Below are 21,046 nucleotides of genomic sequence, written 5' to 3' on the forward strand. Positions count from 1 at the left end.
TCATGTCACACACATGTCAGTTCAACAGTACACCTGCTCATCATGTCACACACATGTCAGTTCAACAGTACACCTGCTCATCATGTCACACACAGAATGCCAACACTCCTCATGCTTGTCATGTCACACACAGAACAGCAACAGTCCCCATGCTCATCATGTCACACACATGTCAGTTCAACAGTACACCTGCTCATTGTGTCACACACATGTCAGTTCAACACTCCTCATGCTTGTCATGTCACACACATGTCAGTTCAACAGTACACCTGCTCATCACATCACACACAGAATGCCAACACTCCTCATGCTTGTCATGTCACACACAGAACAGCAACAGTCCCCATGCTCATCATGTTACACATGGAAGAGTAACATTCCACATACTCATTGTTTCACAGTACACCAAGAGTCCATGTGCTCATGATGTCACTAATGGAACATCAACTGTCCCCCTCCTCATCTTGTTATGTAGACAGCAAAAGTCCCCACACTCATCGTGTCACAGCACCAACAGTCCACGCACTCATCATGTCACACACACAGCACCAATAGCTCATTGCATACAGAACCCCTGCAGGCCTATCTTGCTGCTCTCAAGTCTCTATCCCATTCTCGTTTCTTTGCAGATTATTCACAATGAATGGGCATCTTCTGGACAACTCTAAGGATTTGCAAGACAACCATTTTTATGTTGCTGCAGGACTGGAGAGCTTCAAGCATTTTGCTTACTGGAAATCCCCAAAAGTTCCCAGTGATGTCCAACAGTGAGTGTGTTTTGTACCTGTCCCTCCTGAGCTTTGTCACATTTGCCTCCCTCTTTTCTGAATGTGTCCAGTTCTGTTTTGGTTATTTTTTGGCAGTGAGACTTGATATTCTCTTTTTTTACATGATGCAATTCTGGACTTTGAAATTAGGCTTGCAGGTTTCCTCTTTTTGGATAAGTCACAGTGATGTGAGACCCTCGGCTGAGTCCGTGGTCTTTTCTCTGGGATGCCAGTAGCCTCGGCTGGCATGGGTGGAAATGGGCAGGAGAGTCTGGGACCTAGGATGTGGCTATGCCAGGCTCTGCCGCGGCCAGCAGAACATCTTATTTCCTTAACTTGATGGGCGCTTCTGTATCTGAAATGCAGAGCCTGTGCAAGGCTTCAGTCTTTTTTCGTGAAAATTTTGAGATTTTTGCAGTAGACCACTGATGTGGGTGTCTTTATGGACAGAAAGGGAAGACTCAAAGTAACATGCTGACGTTTTTTGGGGAACCCCCATCCCATTACCTGAGAGAACCAAGGACTTCTTGCCTTCTCTGCCCAGTTTCTGTCCGATTTTGCTGCTAGAATGACCCCAAATTCACCCGTGATTACTCTTGAGGAAGGTGCTCTTCCACAGACCACGTCTGATGATGCTTCCCATGTGGCTCAGGCCCAGCATTCAGGCGCAGCATTCAGGCCATGAGTTGCTCCCCTGATGCTCACAGACACGAGTGGACCACGCCACTGCACCATGGCCTGCACGCTTCACCTCCTTGACATCACAGGAGGAGCTGCTCTGGGTTATGTTCGAGGGCCAAAGTGCATCTGATAATTCCTTAAAGAAATCTCGCCCTGCCCACCCACACTGCCCCATCTTCCTAGGTTGTATTTGTTTGCAAAATCTCAGTAGTCCCTACTCTGAGTAATCAGTGGGACTGTAAATCGTTCAAAACAACCTCCTCACTTTGCTGTGTCAGACAGAAAGCCACGGCTCCTGAGTTGCTAAGTCACCAATGCTGAAGGGCCAGACTCGGCCACAGCTTAGGAAGTTGCTGAGGACAACGTGGGTGACTGGACATGAAAGACAGAACCGATTCCTGCTCCAGCATTTACTGGCTGTGTACTCAGAACTTATTTTTCCTCTTTGGTGAAAATCAAGTTGTAATAGTAACATAATGAACAAGGAAGCATTTTTTTCCAGTTACAAAGTTCCTGTAATGTGCACCATTGTGATGCCACTCATTGGCTTAAAATCCCAAGGCTGTTCTTCCAGACTGAGGTTCAAAGGCACAAACTGATCCAAATCCTCAATTTCTGCTGCAAACAAGAGCCCAGCTTTAGGGCAGAGGCCACATTTACTGCCTGACAGGCAAGGGGCTCTGGTGACAGACTGGCCACCCTGCAGCTGTCCCCTCTGTGCCCTTGGCTATGGGCAAGACCTTGGCTGCAGGGCTGTGCTCTCCCAGCCACTCCATTGCTCACGTTCCCCGAGAAGCAGGTTCAGTTCCCAACAACCATTTGGGCCCAGGATCACCAGATGCTGCCCACTCTACCTTGCTTCAGAGGACAGATGTGCCCCAGCGTCCCTGTAGTTAGAGTTCACTGGTTACAGTCTTCAACATGGACATCAAACACCTGTCCTGTCCCCACATTGATGGGGTCCTCCGTTCCCCGGCTGGTCGGGTTGAGTGGTTCAAAAGCTCACCTGTGGTGTTGTTCATATTTGAGTGCTTGGCGCTGGTTGATGAGCCCCAGGTATGCCCAGTGTAGGAAACCGCAGGAGGGCTTAGCAGGGACTTCCTCGTAGCTGTCTCTTTGTCCAGTCTCAATGGCCGCGAGAAAGGAAGAGCTGTCATTCTCCATGTCATGGCAGAACAGGACAGGTGGTTTAAGTGTGCTATGTGTTTCCAGGGAGTCCCATGCAGCTGGCCAGTCTGCACCTCAAGACCCTTCTGTTTTATTGCATGAGCACCTTCTGCATTTGGCAAGTGTGGCCTCCACTGTGGGCACACTTTAGTGGCGGCCTCTCCTGGGTACTGACAGGTTTCTCCTGGCCCTGTCTACTGAGGACCACCCCACAGAGGTTTGCTATTGTGGCAGATGGTGAGGCTGGGGTCCTGCAGCCTGTTTCTTGGCTTTGTTGACTTGGTTCAGTGCTGGTGTCCTTGGGAGTGTAGTGAGGATAAGTGCCATAGGGGCTGCACAGGTCAGCCCGGTGCCTCTCTGCACCGTTTCCCATGCTGCCCATGACACGTTTCTCCCTCAAGGTGTTTTGTGTTTTCTCATCATCCTTGGACCCTGACCTGAGTGTGTTAGTGGCTTAAATATCTCTCTTCCCCACCAATGAGGCGGAGGCCAAGGCTGAGGCCAAGCGGGGCCCCAGGCGGTCCCTAGGAGACGGGAGTGCAGTAGCACCACATGGGAGGACAGTGGAACAGTCTCCAAATCTGAGCGACAGCCGCTGGAGAGAGCCTTAGTGAGAGGCATTAGAAATGGATGCAGGTGTCGGCCAAGGTGATAAGAGCTCTGGTGTGGTGGAATCTCAGGCTACCCCAGGCGGCTGGAGGACGTAGAGTGAATCCCTGCTGTCTCTTAGTCTAGGTTTCCTCATCAGAACAGCAAGAACAACACTGCTGAGAGCTGTGTAGAACACTGTGTTGTGAAGGCCATTTATAAACTGCTGAAAACTTAGAAAGGCTTAGGGTCCTCCGCCTCCCACGACATGAAAACCTGGGGGTGGGAGTTGCCTGAAAATGTGGCACCCTTGGCCAGCGAGCCTCTGGTCAACGAGAATGCTCCTGACTTCCCAAGATCCCAAGGAAGGAACCTGGAGACTCCCCTGAGACCCTCTGCTCCTGGGGCTGTGGAGTCTCTGTGGCCAGGAATTCCCGTGCCCTGTGGACAGCAGCCCCCCCTCTCAGCAGGTCCCTTCCACAGCCAAGGTGACAGCAGAATTTGCAAAAGTATGGGTCTGGGTTGAGCTCAGTCACAAGCCGGCTGTCTTTGGTTTTGCAGAAGCTACACGGACACTGAAAAACACCCACAGAGAAAGAAAAAGGTGAGTCTGTTTAAAACAAGAGACGATTGTGGTGTCCCCTGGCAGTAACAGGGACCCTTCACATCCGGGGTCCCTGGGCTGTCAGACGAGCTTCGCGGTGCAGCGTGAGTGGCAGGCTGCAGAGAGGACTCACATGTACTCCCATGGCTGACTGAAGAGGAGGGCCGGTTCCTGTTTGGAGCTCATGTTCTGGAACGAGGAGGCACACAGGGCTGTTGGCGACACAGCACAGCACATGTGAAGTTACATGCACACACTAGATGTTATGGGAGAGGTAGGAGAGAAACTGAGTCAGGTTTGGCATGAGTGGGGGTGGGTTCTGGGGGTGGAGAGGGAGGAGGGCGGTCCAGGCAGATGGGAGAGGGGGGAGCAGCTTGCTATATGTGCCCATGTATGGTTGATATCATACATGACACAGGGGACGGGATGGCACGAGGTAACAGGACTATGGTGGGAATGTAAACTGGTGTAGCCACTATGGAAGGCAGTCTGGAGATTCCTTAGAAATCTGAAAATAGACCTACTGTGTGACTCAGCCATGTCACTCCTGGGAATTTACCCAAAGGAAATGAAATCAGCTATCAAAGAGTTAGCCATACCCCCATGTTTATTGCAGCTCAATTCACAACAGCTAAGATATGGAACCACCCCAGATGTCCATCAACTGATGAATGGATAAAGAAAATGTAGTAAATGTATACAATGGAATAGTACTCAGCCATAAAAAAGAATGAGATCCTTTCTTTTGCAACAAAATGGATACAGCTAGACATCATTATACTTGGTGAAATAAATAAGTTCTCAAAAGAAAATATTGTATGTTTTCTCTGATATGTGATAGTTAATATAAAATACAAAAAAAAATGAAACTAGTGCCTTAAGATTTGATTGTTGCTTTTAGCTCTGTTTATACTCCTATGGAACAATGATCTTTCTACTTTTTACTTGTTGAACATTATATATATATATATATTTTTAGTTTTTTTTTTTGTCAGGCAGAGTGGACAGTGAGAGAGAGAGACAGAGAGAAAGGTCTTCCTTTTGCCGTTGGTTCACCCTCCAATGGCCGCCGCGGCTGGCGTGCTGTGGCCGGCGCACCGCGCTGATCCGATGGCAGGAGCCAGGTGCTTCTCCTGGTCTCCCATGGGGTGCAGGGCCCAAGCACTTGGGCCATCCTCCACTGCCTTCCCGGACCACAGCAGAGAGCTGGACTGGAAGAGGGACAACCGGGACAGAATCCGGTGCCCCGACTGGGACTAGAACCCGGTGTGCCAGCGCCACAAGGTGGAGGATTAGCCTATTGAGCCGTGGCGCCGGCCTGTTGAACATTATATTTAGTGGTGCATTAAGCCTGTGATTATAAAGTAAATTAAAATTATATTATTGCAAAAATTAAACAAAAAAGAAGGGAGGAGGGAGGATTGACTGGGGTGGGTAGGAAGTATCATTATCTCCTTAGGATTGTATCGAGGAAATACACAAAATCTGTTCTTTTTGTATTAACAAAAATGATAAAAGTGGTTTAAAAAAGAGGTAGCAGGACTAGAAAGGGCGTGTGATCATCAGAGATCCCCAACCAGATTATAAAATCTGCACGACCGTGGTTCTACCAGCATCATTGTTATCAAATGCCTAATCTTTGCCAGCGCCTGTCTTTCAAGTTCTCCAGCTCAACTACCCTCCTTCCTGTGACTTAGTGGCCTTCAGAGTCCCCAGCGCATTTGTGCTTTTCAAATACCTGGGTACTACCAGCCCGCGGTTTTGCTTTTCTTCTGTTGCAGCGCTGCTTCCATAATCACCCTTTCAGTCACGCTCTTGCCTTTGGAACCACTTGATGTCGTAGCCAGGCTTGGTGAGCCTGACTCAGGTCTCACTGTTCTTGCCGGCAGGAGCTCACTGTGGCCATTGACAATGACATGATGGACCTACCTTTCACACTGAATCATGACCACAAGCCTACCCAGCCTTTGTTTGCTGAAGAAACCTTACCACTAAAAACGCCTTTCTGAATACATTTTGCCAAATTCTATTAGATACTTTTGTATATTCATAAGTGAGGGTAATCTATGAGAGTGATGTCACATGTTATCTTTATCTGGGTTTTATTGTGAAAGTTTTTTCCTGAATTGGCTTTGTATTTTCTCAGCTTCCTGCGTTGAATGAGCTGCTTATTTTGGATTTTCTTTCTGTAAGGAATGCATTTCAGTCTTAAGTGTGCAGTGAATACATGAATGAAAGATGGTCACTGAGAACACGGGAGGGACAAGAAATGCTGCTGCCCTAGAGTGTGCCCAGGGCAGACAAACACATGAAGCTCTAGGAGTCCTGTGTGGATGACACTGTGAGAGGGAGTGATCAACTCCCTGGAGACTGTGAAGAAAGCTCAGATCATCAAGTGTGGCTCTGAGAAGAGGCAGACATTAGCCTGTGTGAGTGCAGGTATGTATGTGTGCATGTATGTTTTGTTTCCTGATCTTGGTCTCTCAGAGTTTTTTCTATTGTCTTCACCAGTGCTTTCACTTATACTATGAGCAACATTACTCTGGGCACTGGATTTTGAAATATAACTTTTTATTTTAGTGTAACAATACAATCTTGAAAACTCCATGCTATTTTAGTTCTGAAAACTTCTGAGCACACAGATAATTGAATAGGCCCGCTGCATCTATCATTTGTTTTTATAATTTATTTTTTTAACTTTTATTTAATGAATATAAATTTCCAATGTACAGCTTATGGACTACAATGGCTTCCCCCCCCACGACTTCCCTCCAACCTGCAACCCTCCCGTCTCCCGCTACCTCTCCCCTTCCAATCACATCAAGATTCATTTTCAATTCTCTTTATATACAGAAGATCAATTGGGTATACATTAAGTAAAGATTTCAACAGTTTGCACCCACATAGAAACACAACGTGAAACATACTGTTTGAGTACTAGTTATAGCATTAAATCAAAATGTACAGCATATTAAGTACAGAGATCCCACATGAGGAGCAAGTGCACAGTGACTCCTGTTGTTGACCCAACAAATTGCCACTCTAGTTTATGGTGCCAGTAACCACTCTAGGCTCTCGTCATGAGTTGCCAAGGCTATGGAGGCCTTCCGAGTTCGCCGACTCTGATCATATTTAGACAAGGTCATAAAAGACAGGGTAAGGATAGTAACCAATGATCCTAAGAGTGGCATTAACCAGGTCTGAACAATTATACAGCATTAAGTGGGGAAGAGGACCATCAGTACACACAGGTTGGGAGTAGAGCCATTGGTGGTAGAGTAGAGGTTATGATTACAAAGGAATGAGGCCCAAGTGCGCTAGACAGGGTCTAGAACAAAGGACAGAGTCATTATTAGAGGAGCTAAGAAAGGTGCTGTCTAAGCTACAATTAAGTTTTCTGATTGAGAGGCAAATAGAACCTGACAGAAGGGGCTTGATAATAATCTGTTGGGCTTTAGGCCTTGTAAGTTAAGAGGCCCAGACCTATCTATCTCTTCACATGGGGTATATCCTAAGGGAGGTGTGAACCTCCTAGGGGAAGGCACCCTGTTGACTTTCATTACTTGGCTGGCCTTGGAGGAGAGCTGGCCAGGTAAAGGCAGGTGGCATCTCTAACAAGAAATTTACAGTTCTGCCTGCAATGTTGCTGACCCTACTTGGCCGTCCCCTCAGCTGCAGTGGTCACTTTGGAAGTTGGGCTGAGTGAAGGGCTTTTCAGCTAAGAGCCAATAAGATCTGTGGCTCTGACCTGGGCATCCTTCGACTCCAGGGAAGGTCCATTTCCAGTGATGCAACTCTAGGCAGAGCTGCCAGGGCTCTTCACAAGCTGACTTCTGCTGAAGCCCAGGCTTACCACATTGAAAGCCACTGCAGTGGACTGGCCTGTTGGGTCTCCTTGAGGGCAGATCACTGCACAGATCAGCCATTAATAGGCCTGCCACCCATTGCTTCTGATGCCTAGCTTTCTTTTCCTCCTGGTTTTTGTTAAAGCAGACCAGAGGATGCAAGTCAAGGGAGTGCCCAAGTCCCATCTCTAATCTTCGGTGGCCTGAACTACAAGTCTATAGTCACAGGCATGTTCTGTAGTAATTTTCTAAGGTAGACAATGCCCATGAGGAAAATTATATTCTCACTTAAAAACTTTCTTTCCCTTTGGTCTGAAAGGGAGGTTTTTTTCTACTTACTGTTTACTTCACGGATGGTGAAGTAAATCTAGCTAAGAGATTATTATTTAAGCTCTTATTTTGGCTATGCTATTACAGAAAAATGTTAGCCTTCTCTTTTATAAGGTCTAAAGATTAAATTGTGCATCCTACAGATTCCTCCATAATAGAATTAGTTTCCTACCTTGAGGAGAATAGAGAAATGAAAGAACAAGTTGGGCTTAGAATAGAGAAATGAGGGAGCAAGTCCTAGATCGCTTGCTGACAATAGCGATATTACATGAAAACTTAGCAAACCGTTTCAACCATTAGATAACAACTTAAGAAAACATTTACCAGAAGGTCCAATGCCTTCTATAAATTTTAAGAATCATGTATTTGAAAACACCTCTTAAATATCTAACATGGTGTAGTTTGTTTAACCAGTAAACTTAAGCACAACCATATAAAATATTTTTAGTTTCTTTCTACCAACAAGTTTAAAACATATGATACACAGATTCAGGTCACATGAATTAAAACACATCTTTTATTAATTTTAGCAGATTAAATTTATGGACAATCTTATCTATAAGCCATTTAAAATAAACTCAATAAAATTTTCCCATGTGGACATACAATATGTACACACATATAACCTAACATTATAGACCAATATAGCAATTTTAATAATAGCTTTTAAAGTCTTTAAACTCTTTTTGTAGATTGCCAATTGATTTGAATTGCTTTTTGTTTTTAGTAACCTCAGTTAACCACACTTTCTCTCAGTTGGTACTGTTAATACATTATTGGCTTCCTCTGTTTACAGAGCCATCCCAAAGTACTGAATACAATAGAAGTGGCTGGGAAAAGTCCATAGGAACCTATAGGAGGACAGCTAAACACAGAACCAACAAGGCTTTAGTTTTATGAGCAGCAAATCATATATAACTGTGGATGACAAAAGACTTTAAGTTGCCATGTTTAAAATTATAAACTCATCAACCAACAAGAGGCACTTGCTTACTTCACAGTATTTTTGAAAGCACCTGTAGGATTTTACAAGTATTTAACCCTTTAGGCCTCTGGGGCTTTCTCACTAAGATAACTATCATGTCTAGTAACACAAGATCATTAGACTTTTTAATTCTCAAACATTTGTATTAATAGCATTTTCCATTATAGAAACTTAAAATTTAGTACCATGTCACATCTTCACAGTACGTCTAATATAATCCAAATAGCCTGATTAGTTGGTGTCTCTATAAGATGAGAGACATAGGTCCTTCGATTTTTTTCAGTTGGGCCCAAACTGGAAAAACCAAAGTCCAGGATTTACTGGAAATTTTAGAGACCAGATTGTTTGAAACTTTGATTTTTTGAATGCCTGTCAAGAATGCCAAGAAGTCTCAAAATCCAAAATATCTGGTTGAAATAAGATTCCTTAAAATCATGACATAACATAGATCAAATTTGATCATTGTTACAAGGTGATTATTCAAATTTTTGAAAATAAGCACATATTTAAATAACCCATAGCTCTTAATAAAAATTCAGCTGTTTTTGAACAATTAGAATTTAACAGACATCAAGAGAACATAGTAGATTACTAACACATTGCTTTAACAGAGAATCAGATTTTAATTCTATGTCAAAGAGAAATTGAGCTTCCTGTGATCTTCTGCTGTGAGGTTTCCTTCCTTTACCTTCTTTCATATTGATGACCATGTTTCTGTGTTTCTGTGTGTAACACATCTTTAAGCATCTTTTGCAGGGCAGGACGAGTGGCGACAAATTCTTTCAGTTTCTGTTTGCTGTGAAAAGTCTTAATTTCACCTTCATTCACAAATGAGAGCTTTGCAGGATATAGTATTCTGGGCTGGCAGTTTTTCTCTCTTAGTACCTGGGCTATGTCTCGCCATTCCCTTCTAGCTTGTAGGGTTTCTGATGAGAAGTCTGCTGTGAGTCTAATTGGAGATCCTCTGAGAGTAATCTGACGTTTCTCTCTTGCACATTTTAGGATCTTTTCTTTATGTTTCACTGTGGTGAGTTTGATTACAACGTGTCGTGGTGAGGATCTCTTTTGGTTATGTTTATTAGGGGTTCTATAAGCTTCCTGTACTAAGATGCCTCTGTCCTTCTCCAAACCTGAGAAAATTTCTGCTAGTATCTCACTAAAAAGGCCTTCTAATCCTTTCTCCCTCTGCATGCCTTCAGGAACTCCTAGAACCCGAATGTTAGGTTTTTTAATAGTATTCTGTAGATTCCCAACAATATTTTTTAGAATTCTAATTTCCTCTTCTTTTCTTTGGTTTGCCTGTTTCCTTTCCTGTTCTCTGTCTTCTAAGTCCAATATTCTCTCTTCTGCTTCACCCATTCTGTTTTTGAGGCTCTCTAATGTGTTTGTCATTTGATCTATTGAGTTCTTCATTTCATTATGATTTCTCGTCACTATCACAGTTTCTTGTTCTACTAGTTGTTTCATTTCATTTTGATTCCTCCTTAATATTTCATTTTCATGAGAGAGATTTTCTATCTTGTCCATTAAGGATTTCTGTAGTTCAAGAATTTGTTTTTGAGAACTTCTTAATGTTTTTATCAAGTTTTTGAGATCTGCTTCTTGCATTTCTTCTATATCATCATCTTCATAATCTTGAATTGGGATGTCTTTTTCACTTGGGTCGTCATAGTGTCTTCCTTGTTCTTGTTACCTCGGTTTTTGCGTTTGTTGTTTGGCATGTTGGAGATATTTGGTTTCTTCACTGTGGTGTTTTTTCTTGTTATACTATGGCTCTATATTAAGTGGACTGTCTGCTTTCGGTGGAGCCTTAGAGGCTTGAGATGAGTGTGGCCTGAGAGCTGTGTTTGGTTCCCCAGGGTTGAGGGTGTGCCAAAGGTGACACTCCCAGGTTAGGCGTGGTAAATCTCTCTTTCATTCTTTTTTTTTTTTTATTCAAAAGGGAAGTAATTCTGCACAGCTGAACATAATTGGAGGTAGTTAGCAGGCGAATGATATACCCACAGGAGCCAGAGATTGGAAGCTCTTTCCCAAGGACCACACAGGGAATCTCTGCTGCCCTCAGTGTGGGCTCCAATTCTCCTGCAGTCTCCCACTGGGTTGCCAAGTTAGATCCTAATCTCCTGTTATCCCCCCCCCCGCACTCCCCCTCCCCCGAGTCAGGTTTTTCTACTAGGCTCAGGGACGGTGCAGACCTGAGGACGCCCTGCTTATGACGTATGTCCAAAATGGCACCTGCTTTTTGTCTTGCTCGCCTTTGAGAGGTGAGCAGAGAGAGAGAAACTCGTGTCCGTATCGGTCACTTTTTTTTCCTCTCTCTTGTCTAGTTAGCCTGGTGAACTTTTCCCCATGGAGTTTCAAGCCTCGTTCCCTCTAGTCTCCTCTTTTCGCTTTCCCGCTGGTGTCTCGGGCTATTGAAGTTCGGCTCACCTTGTGTTCCAGCTCTGGTGTGTTGATTCTGTTGCTGGTGTCCCGAACTTGGGCTCCCACGCTCTCCATGCAGGTCTACTGTGAATCACTAGTTCCGGAAGAGTTTCCTCTGCTGTTTCTTCCCCTACTCTTTCTTGAACCTGCAGTATCTCCACTTTTATTAAACTGTCTCTTCCCGGACTATCAGTGTGCTCCCTTCCTATTCCGCCATCTTGCTGCTCTCTTAATATCTATATTCTCCATCGGGTGTTATTACCACGTTCTTTGAATGTGTTCTTCTGATGATGATTTGACTGTGGTTCCTTATAGGTAAGGATATAATTTCATTTTTGTATTATTAAATGTTTATTCTATTCTATTTGGTTTAAGCATGTTTGAACGTTAGCATTTGTTTTACTTTTCTGGATATAATTGCTGTAAAGTTAATGGATTTTGATATTGTTTGACATTTAGGAATCTTTAAGCACATGATCACAAAAGATAGCATAAACTTCAGTGCAAAAATACTTTATTCTTCTAATTTTAATGTGTCATTGTAAAATGTTCATGACATAAATACAGCAAGCACATAATAGCAGGACAGCAAACATATTTTGTGATGGAACGTGGGAAATTGTAGAAGAAAACAGAAGGCACTGGTTTGACAAAGATTGACATGAAATCTTTGTACTCATTGTAAAAATACTTGTTGAAGGTTGTTCATGTAATTTGTTGTCCCGTGTGTAGAGGCCCACGTTATGTAGTGATATGAGAGCTTGGTTTCAAATGTTTTTGCCTCAGTTGAGGAGTGAGTATGTTTCTGAGAATGAAGACAATCCCACATTCAGGATTTCTTGGGAGCTAGAATTTAGGCTGGGTTACTGCAGCACTGTTTTAAGGAATATACTTGTTTACTCTTTTTTTCTAGATTTCATATTTCTAGCATTAAACTTTTCTATTTTCTATGTGAATCACATCAATTTCTTTTTGGAAAAGGGGGATGAGAAATTAAAAAGGCAAACACCTCTTTTTTTTTCCGACAGAGTTAGACAGTGAAAGAGAGAAACAGAGAGAAAGGTGTTCTTTTTCCGTTGGTTCACCCCCTAAATGGCCACTACGGCCGGCGTGCTGTGCCGATCCGAAGCCAGGAGCCAGGTGCTTCCTCCTGGTCTCCCACACGGGTGCAGGGCCCAAGGACCTGGGCCATCCTCCACTGTACTCCCAGGCCACAACAGAGAGCTGGACTGGAAGAGGAGCAACTGGGACAGAATCCAGTGCCCCAACCGGGACTAGAACCTGGTGTGCCGGCGCCGCAAGGCGGAGGATTAGCCTAGTGAGCCACGGTGTCGGCCAGCAAACACCTCTTAATATGAACATAGTCCCACTGTGGGGCATGGTGGGCCTTAGCATCTCCACACCATGGGATGTGGGGGTCCTGCCAGGCCTGTGGTTGTGCATTTGAAGGACCTCAGGTAGTCACAGCATCAGCTCTTTGTAAAATCAGTGCCGGATTATTTTTCAAAATTGAAAGCTGAAAATCATACACCTAGAGTACAAAGCAGAGAATCTTTCTTGACTCTTTCATGAATATGTCAGAGCACCACACGGAGCTTTTTTTTTTTTTTTTTTTTTTTTTTACAGGCAGAGTGGATAGTGAGAGAGAGGGACAGAGAGAAAGGTCTTCCTTTTTGCCATTGGTTCACCTTCCAATGGCCACTGCGGCCAGCGCATCATGCTGATCCGAAGCCAGGAGCCAGGTGCTTCTCCTGGTCTCCCATGCAGGTGCAGGGCCCAAGGACTTGGGCCATCCTCCACTGCCTTCCCGGGCCATAGCAGAGAGCTGGCCTGGAAGAGGGGCAACCGGGATAGAATCCGGCGCCCCAACTGGGACTAGAACCCGGTGTGCCGGCGCCGCAAGGCGGAGGATTAGCCTGTTAAGCCACGGCGCCGGCCAACATGGAGCTTTTGACCTGTGGACTATCAGACTTGAACGGGGGCACTCCTTGATTCCTGTCAGCAGTGAGGTAGCTGCTCTGCTAGTGCTGGAGACAGAAAGATGAGTCGAATACAAATGTCTGCTGTGGGAGAATCAGGTGTATCAATAGGTCCTCACCCAGCCCTTCCATCCCAGTCAATCAAATTCCATTCACTGTTTGTGCCTTGGCCTAGAAGTCACCCCGATCCCAGCATCAGCCCCTCCTCTCCTGTTCAGTTCCAGCAGATCATCCATTTTTCTTCTGTTAAGCTGCTTAGCTTCCCGACCTGCCATTGACACTGCCCAACAGAGGCAGGAAAAAGCACACCCCATCTGTGGTGGGAAAGCATCTAGAGGTGGGCAGGTGTGGTAGGAGAGGTTGATGGAGCAGGCAGCAATGAGGTCATGAGGCTGCTGGACACGCCAGGAAGATGATTATGTTTGTAGGAGTCCAGATGTCAGCAAGAGAGGAAGATGGACAATGCCTACAAGATGATTGTTACTCCTGATGCAGTCCATCATAGGGGCTGAAAATGGAGTCAGACAGACAGGGCCAGAGCAGTCCTGACCAGCTGTAGTGTTCCCAGGAAAGTGAGGGGTGGACCAGAGCAGTGGGCTTGGGAGGTGCCGAGTATTGTCAATTTTGCGATGAGCATTTCTGCATCTTGACATCTCTGAAATGATACACCTTGCGTTGATGGCATCTCAGGACCACTGTTGTCTGTTGTGTGCAGTTATCGTTTGCTGTTGGGGTCAGCGTGGCCATGGCTGCTTGTTTTTACCGTCTCCTCCACTTAACATTGAGCACCGTTGGTTCTGTATATTCATCATACATGTTGGGCTTAATGTGTAAAATTCCTCAAAGTGATTTTGCTGTGATTCAGAGTTGAGATGGAAAGCTATTCACAGAGATGGCATACAAGAAGAGCATCAAGACATGAAGTTGATGGCAGTGGAGTATTTTCTTCAATTCCATGTATTTCTGATGAGTGACAACCAGCTCCTCTGTGACACTATCACAGGGGCAGCAGGCATGCATTGTCTAGGTGTTGCCTTAAATATTCTCTGCTGTGTAACGAGACATCCCCAGGCCTAGGGTTTAAAACAACAAGGACTGGCCATGCGTTCAAATTGGGAGTTGGCCAGGTTTCACCCATTACTCACAAGGCTGTGTTCAGCTGTCTAAGGTGACCTGGCGTGCTAGCACTTCCCACAGCTGCTGCTGGCTGCTGGGTCCTTCAGTGGGAAGTTCCAAGAAGTGGAGAAGTAGATTTTCCCTCAACATAGGAGCAGCAGAGCGCTTTTGGCTTTCCTTCTTTGTGCATCCTGAGAGGCAGGGATGTGAGGCCAGCAAGCATCACCACACTTGTGTATTCTGTTTCTCCCACACTTCAGCAACAACACACTCACACCAAGTGCAGGCTGGAGGTGAGCAGCCTGGAAGGTGATTCCACAGTCCAGAGATTACAGTGGAGTGTCCTTCCCACACCGCATGGAAGGGCTCAGGTCTCCTTGATTCCAAGTCAGAAAATGGGTCATGGTTGGACTGTGAATGTGAAATCTGGGAGAAATTCAGGCAACTTATCTCCATTGTATTCTCCTTTTCTTTTATGTATAAGTGTGATATGCGGTTAAAATCTTTGTATGGATCAAAAAGGGCTTTTCGGACAGTAGAAAGTAGGACTTTTAGCTAACAAGAAAGTGCTGTGACATGCTTTATGGCAGAGATAGTTCTCAGCGGTGCATGGAGTGTCATGTGGTTCATTGTGTCTCAATTCCGGGAGATGGGAAGGAAGATCATGGGCATAAATGGGTGTGAGAGAGGTCAAGGATGACTCCAGGATGCCACCGGACAGTGGGTGAAAGGTGGAGTCAGGGGCCGAGTTCAGGGCTACAGAAGGAGAAAGAGGACTTTGATGTGTGTGCATGTGTATGAGATATCGGCGTGTGCATGTATGTGAGATGATGTGTGCATGCATATAAGAAGTTGCCTTGCTCTAGAGTAGCACATTCATCAAATGAATGTGAAGCGGACATGTGAGAGATGACATTCATGCACAGAAATGCTTTTGACATCAAATATAATTCTCATAATCTACAGTAGCGGACAAACCTGCTTCTGATTTGCCTGAGATCATCTTTGTGAGTTCTTTAATGAATACAAAGAGGAATCTCCTCTGGATGGAACTTACCTATGTGAAGTGGGTAAAATCATTTTTAAAGATTTATATATTTATTTGAAAGTGATAGAATGAGAGGGAGAGGGAGGAGAGAGAGAGGGAGAAAGAGAGCGAGAGCGAGAGCGAGAGAGAGAGATATGTCTTCCATCTGTTTATTCCCTAAGTACCCACAACAGCTGGGCAAAGTTCATGCCAAAGGTAGGAACCAGAACTCCATTCAGGTCTCCTATGTGAGTGACAGGAACCCAAATCCTTTGGTTATCCTCCACTGCCTTCCATGTACATTAACAGAAAACTGGATCAGAAGTGTGGAGTAGCTAGGACTTGAAGCAAGCACTCTGATACAGGATGTGGTGTCCCAAGTGGCAATTTAACCCACCTTGCCACAATGCCAGCCAAGTGGGTAAAATCCTGTTTACATATTATAACATTTCTTTCTCTTAGTACGCTAACAGTTACCACTGAGGCAAAGCTATAGTGTATAAAAACAAGCATTCACATCTGTGTGTCTCTGGAGAGAATCCTGCCTATAATTAGCAGCCTCATGACTTCCTGAAGCTCCCCTCTCCAAGTCTCAGTTCAAGGGTGAATCACTTCCCACTCACCTCTGGTTTCCTTTTTCTGGGTCTCTGACTCATTGCCAAGGGCATTATTTAAACTGTTACAGAGACCCTGTCCAGTGTGTTTACAAATGTAGAAGCAAAACAGTTTGTCTCCTGCTTCTGGCTTTTCATTGAATAGAATGAAGATTTTTTTTTTTTCTGTTGGTGTGTATGTTTTTTTTTTTTTAAGATTTTTTTAATGTATTTTTTTTTCTTTTTGACAGGCAGAGTCGTTAGTGAGAGAGAGAGACAGAGAGAAAGGTCTTCCTTTTTGCCGTTGGTTCACCCTCCAATGGCCGCTGCGGCCGGCGCATTTCGCTGATCCGAAGCCAGGAGCCAGGTGCTTCTCCTGGGTCTCCCATGTGGGTGCAGGGCCCAAGCACTTGAGCCATCCTCTGCTGCCTTTCCGGACCATAGCAGAGAGCTGGCCTGGAAGAGGGGCAACCGGGATAGAATCCGGCGCCCCAACCGGGACTAGAACCTGGTGTGCCGGCGCTGCTAGGCGGAGGATTAGCCTGTTAAGCCACGGCGCCGGCCTTTAAGATTTTTTTTTAAATTTTTTGACAGGCAGAGTGGACAGTGAGAGAGAGAGACAGAGAGAAAGGTCTTCCTTTGCCGTTGGTTCACCCTCCAATGGCTGCCGCGGCCGGCACGCTGCAGCCGGCTCACTGCGCTGATCCAAAGGCAGGAGCCAGGTGCTTCTCCTGGTCTCCCATGGGGTGCAGGGCCCAAGGACCTGGGCCATCCTCCACTGCACCCCCTGGCCACAGCAGAGAGCTGGCCTGGAAGAGGGGCAACCGGGACAGAATCCGGCGCCCCAACCGGGACTAGAACCTGGTGTGCCGGCGCCGCAAGGTGGAGGATTAGCCTATTGAGCCACGGCGCCAGCCTAAGATTTTTTTTTATTTAGTAAATATAAATTTCCAAAGTACAGTTTATGGATTACAATGGCTTTGCCCCCCTTAATTTCCCTCCCAGTCACAACCCTCTCATCTCCCACTCCCTCTCCCATTCCATTCACATCAAGATTCATTTTCAATAATCTTTATATACACAAGATCAATTTAGTATATAATAAGTAAAGATTTTATCATTTTGCACCCACACAGAAACACAAAGTGTAAAATACTGTTTCAGTACTAGTTATAGCATTACTTCACATTGGACAACACATTAAGGACAGATCCCACATGAGGAGTGAGTACACAGTGACTCCTGTTGTTGACTTAACAAATTGACACTCTTGTTTATGGCATCAGTAATCTCCCTAGGCTCTAGTCATGAGTTGCCAGGGCTATGGAAGCCTTTTGAGTTCGCCAACTTTGACCTTATTCCGGAAGGGTCATAGTCACAGTGGGAGTTCTCTCCTCCCTTCAGAGAAAGGTACCTCCTTCTTTGATGGCCCCATTCTTTCCACTGGGATCTCACTCACAGAGATCTTCCATTTAGGTTTTTTTTTTTTTTTTTTTTGCCAGAGTGTCTTGGCTTTCCATGCCTAAAATACTCTCATGGGCTCTTCAGTCAGATCCAAATGCCTTAAGGGCTGTTTCTGAGGCCAGAGTGCTATTTAGGACATCTGCCATTCTATGAGTCTTCTGTGTATCCCGCTTCCCATGTTGGATCGTTCTCTCCCTTTTTGATTCTATCAGTTAGTATTAGCAGACACTAGTCTTGTTTGTGTGATCCCTTTGACTCTTGGACCTATCAGTGTGATCAATTGTGAACTGAAATTGATCACTTGGACTAGTGAGATGGCATTGGTACATGCAACCTTGATGTGATTGTATTGGAATTCCCTGGCAAGTTTCTAACTCCACCATTTGGGGCAAGTCCAATTGAGCATGCCCCAAATTGTACATCTCCTCCCTCTCTTATTCCCACTCTTATATTTAACAGGGATCACTTTTCAGTTAAATTTAAACACCTAAGAATAATTGTGTTTTAATCACAAAGTTCAACCAATAGTACTAGAATAAAAAAAATACTAAAAGGGATAAAGTATTACATTGTACATCAACAGTCAGGACAAGGGCTGATCAAGTCACTGTTTCTCATAGTGTCCATTTCACTTCAACAGGTTTCCTTTTTGGTGCTCAGTTGTCACCGATCAGGGAGAACATATCATATTTGTCCCTTTGGGACTGGCTTAATTCACTCAGCATAATGTTTTCCAGATTCCTCCATCTTGTTGCAAATGACCGGATTTCATTGTTTTTGACTGCTGTATAGTATTCTATGGAATACATGTCCCATAATTTCTTTATCCAGTCTACTGTTGATGGGCATTTGGGTTGGTTCCAGGTCTTAGCTATTGTGAATTGTGCTGCAATAAACATGAAGGGGCAGATAACTCTTTCATATGCTGATTTAATTTCCCTTGGGTAAATTCTCAGGAATGGGATGGCTAGGTCATATGGTAGGTCTATATTCAGATTTCTTTTTTTTTTGACAGGAAGAGTGGACAGTGAGAGAGAGAGAGACAGAGAGAAAGGTCTTCCTTTGCCATTGGTTCACCCTCCAATGGCCACCGCGGCCAGCGCACTGCGGCCGGCGCATTGTGCTGATCCGAAGCCAGGAGCCAGGTCCTTGGGCCATCCTCCACTGCACTCCCGGGCCATAGCAGAGAGCTGGCCTGGAAGAGGGGCAACCAGGACAGAATCTGGCACCCGACCAGGACTAGAACCTGGTGTGCCGGTGCCGCAAGGCGGAGGATTAGCCTATTGAGCCGCGGCGCCGGCCTATATATTCAGATTTCTAAGGTATCTCCATATTGTCTTCCACAGTGGCTGTACCAGTTTACACTTTCATCAAGAGTAGATTAGGTTCCTTTTTTCCCACATCCTCGTCAGCATTTGTTGTTTGTTGATTTCTGTATGAGAAAGTCATTCTAATAGGGTTAAGGTGAAACCTCATTGTGATTTTGATTTGCATTTTCCTGATGGCTAGTGAGCATGAGCATTTTTTTATGTGTCTGTTGCCCATTCGGATTTGTTCTTTTGAAAAATGCCTGTTTAAATCCTTTGCCCATTTCTTAACTGGGTTGTTTGTTTTGTTGTTTTTGAGTTTCTTGATCTCTTTATATGTTCTGGTTAGTAGTCCCTTATCAGTTGTATAGTTTGCAAATAATTTCTTCCCATTCTGTCATTTGCCTCTTCACTTTGCTGAGTGTTTCTTTTGCAGTACAGAAGATTCTCGATTTGATGTAGTCTGTTAATTTTGACTTTGATCTCCTATGCCTCTGGGGTCTTTTCCAAGAAGTCTTTGCCTATGCGAATGTCTTGTAGGATTTCCCCAACATTCTCAAATAAATTGATGGTATCAGGACATAGATTTAGGTCTTTAATCCATTTTAGGCAGATTTTTGTATAAGGTATAAGGTAGGGGTCTTGCTTCATACTTCTGCATGTAGGATCCAGTTTTCCCAGCACCATTTTGGTAGCTTTGGGATCTGCAAGGAGAGAAGGCCCCCACTTCTGGGAATGGAGACTCCCTACCTGCACTTCTGGGAATGAAAAGTCCTTGTCAAGGTCCCTCTGGGTGCCTAAAGGTCAACCAATGAGGATAAGACTCACCTCAACCTTTAACACCCATGTCCTGTATCTATAAAAGGAGCCCTCCCAACCTATGATGTGTAACTTCCCTGGCCCCCACTCTGTTGGGACCGGTGAACCTCACCCAGGAGTGGAATTCCAATAAAAGCTTGTAAATTAATTGATTCATCTGGCTGAGAAGATTATGGGCTGGACACCTTGCACATTTGAAGAGACTGTCCTTGCTTCAGGGGTGGATTTTAGCTCCTTTGTCAAATATAAGTTGGTTGTAGGTGCTTGGATTGATTTCTGGCATTTCTATTCTGTTCCATTGGTCTATCTATCTGTTTTTGTATCAGTGCCAGGCTGTTTTGATTATAACTGCCCTTTAGTGTGTCTTGAAATCTGGTATTGTGATGCCTTCAGCTTGGTTTTTGTTGTATAAGATTGCTTTAACTATCCGGGGTCTACTGTGTTTCCATTTGAATTTCAACATCGTTTTTTTCTATATCTGAGAAGAATGTAATGTCCTTGGTATTTTGTTTGGTATCACATTGAATTCATAAACTGCTTTTGGTAGTATGGACATTTTGATGATATTGATTCTTCCAATCCATGAAAATGGGAGATTTTTCCATATTTTTGTATCTTCTTCTATTTCTTTCTTTGTAATTCTCATCATAGAGATCTTTGACATCCTTGGTTAAATTTATTTCCAAGTATTTGATTTTTTTGGTAGCTATTGTGAATGAGATTGATCTTAGTTCTTTCTCAGCCATGACATTGTCTATATATACAAAGGCTGTTGATTTTTGTGTGTTGATTTTCTATCCTGCCACTATACCAAACTGTTCCATGAGTTCCAATAGTCTCTTATTGGAGTCTTTTGGATCCCCTATATAAAGAATCATGTCATCTGAAAATAGGGATAGTTTGATTTCCTCCTTCACTATTTGTATTTCTTTGATTTCTTTTTCTTCCCAAATGTCTCTGGCTAAAATTTCCAGAACTATATTGAATAGTGACGGTGAGAGTGGGCATCTTTGTCTGGTTCTGGACCTCAGTGGGAATGCTTCCAACTTTTCTCCTTTCAGTATGATGCTGGCCATGGGTTTGTCGTAAACTGTGTCAGTTGTGTTGAGAATGTTCCTTTTATACTCAATTTTCTTAGAGTTATCATCATGAAAGAGTATTTATCAAATGCTTTACCTGCATCTATTGAGATAATCATATAGTTTTTCTTCTTCAGTTTGCTAATGTGATGTATCACATTGATTGATTTGTGAATTTTGAACCATCCTTGCATACAAGGGATAAATCCCACTTGGTCCTGGTAAATGAGCTTTCTGATGTGTTGTTGGATTCAATTGATAGAATTTTGTT

At 44.3% G+C, this 21,046-nt stretch overlaps 1 protein-coding gene across 1 annotated transcript in view; it reads left to right on the forward strand.

Annotated features, from left to right (window-relative positions):
* Positions 1-21,046, forward strand: part of DCDC2C (doublecortin domain containing 2C) — a 90,515-nt gene that overhangs the window by 41,640 nt on the left and 27,829 nt on the right. Inside the window, exons 5-6 of the mRNA XM_062210112.1 lie at positions 630-767; positions 3,765-3,807. Of these exons, the coding sequence (XP_062066096.1) occupies positions 630-767; positions 3,765-3,807 (181 nt within the window). The remainder of the gene's footprint in view (positions 1-629; positions 768-3,764; positions 3,808-21,046) is intronic.

The sequence above is a fragment of the Lepus europaeus genome, chromosome 13 (assembly GCF_033115175.1).
Source record: "Lepus europaeus isolate LE1 chromosome 13, mLepTim1.pri, whole genome shotgun sequence".
Taxonomy (NCBI): Eukaryota; Metazoa; Chordata; class Mammalia; order Lagomorpha; family Leporidae; genus Lepus; species Lepus europaeus.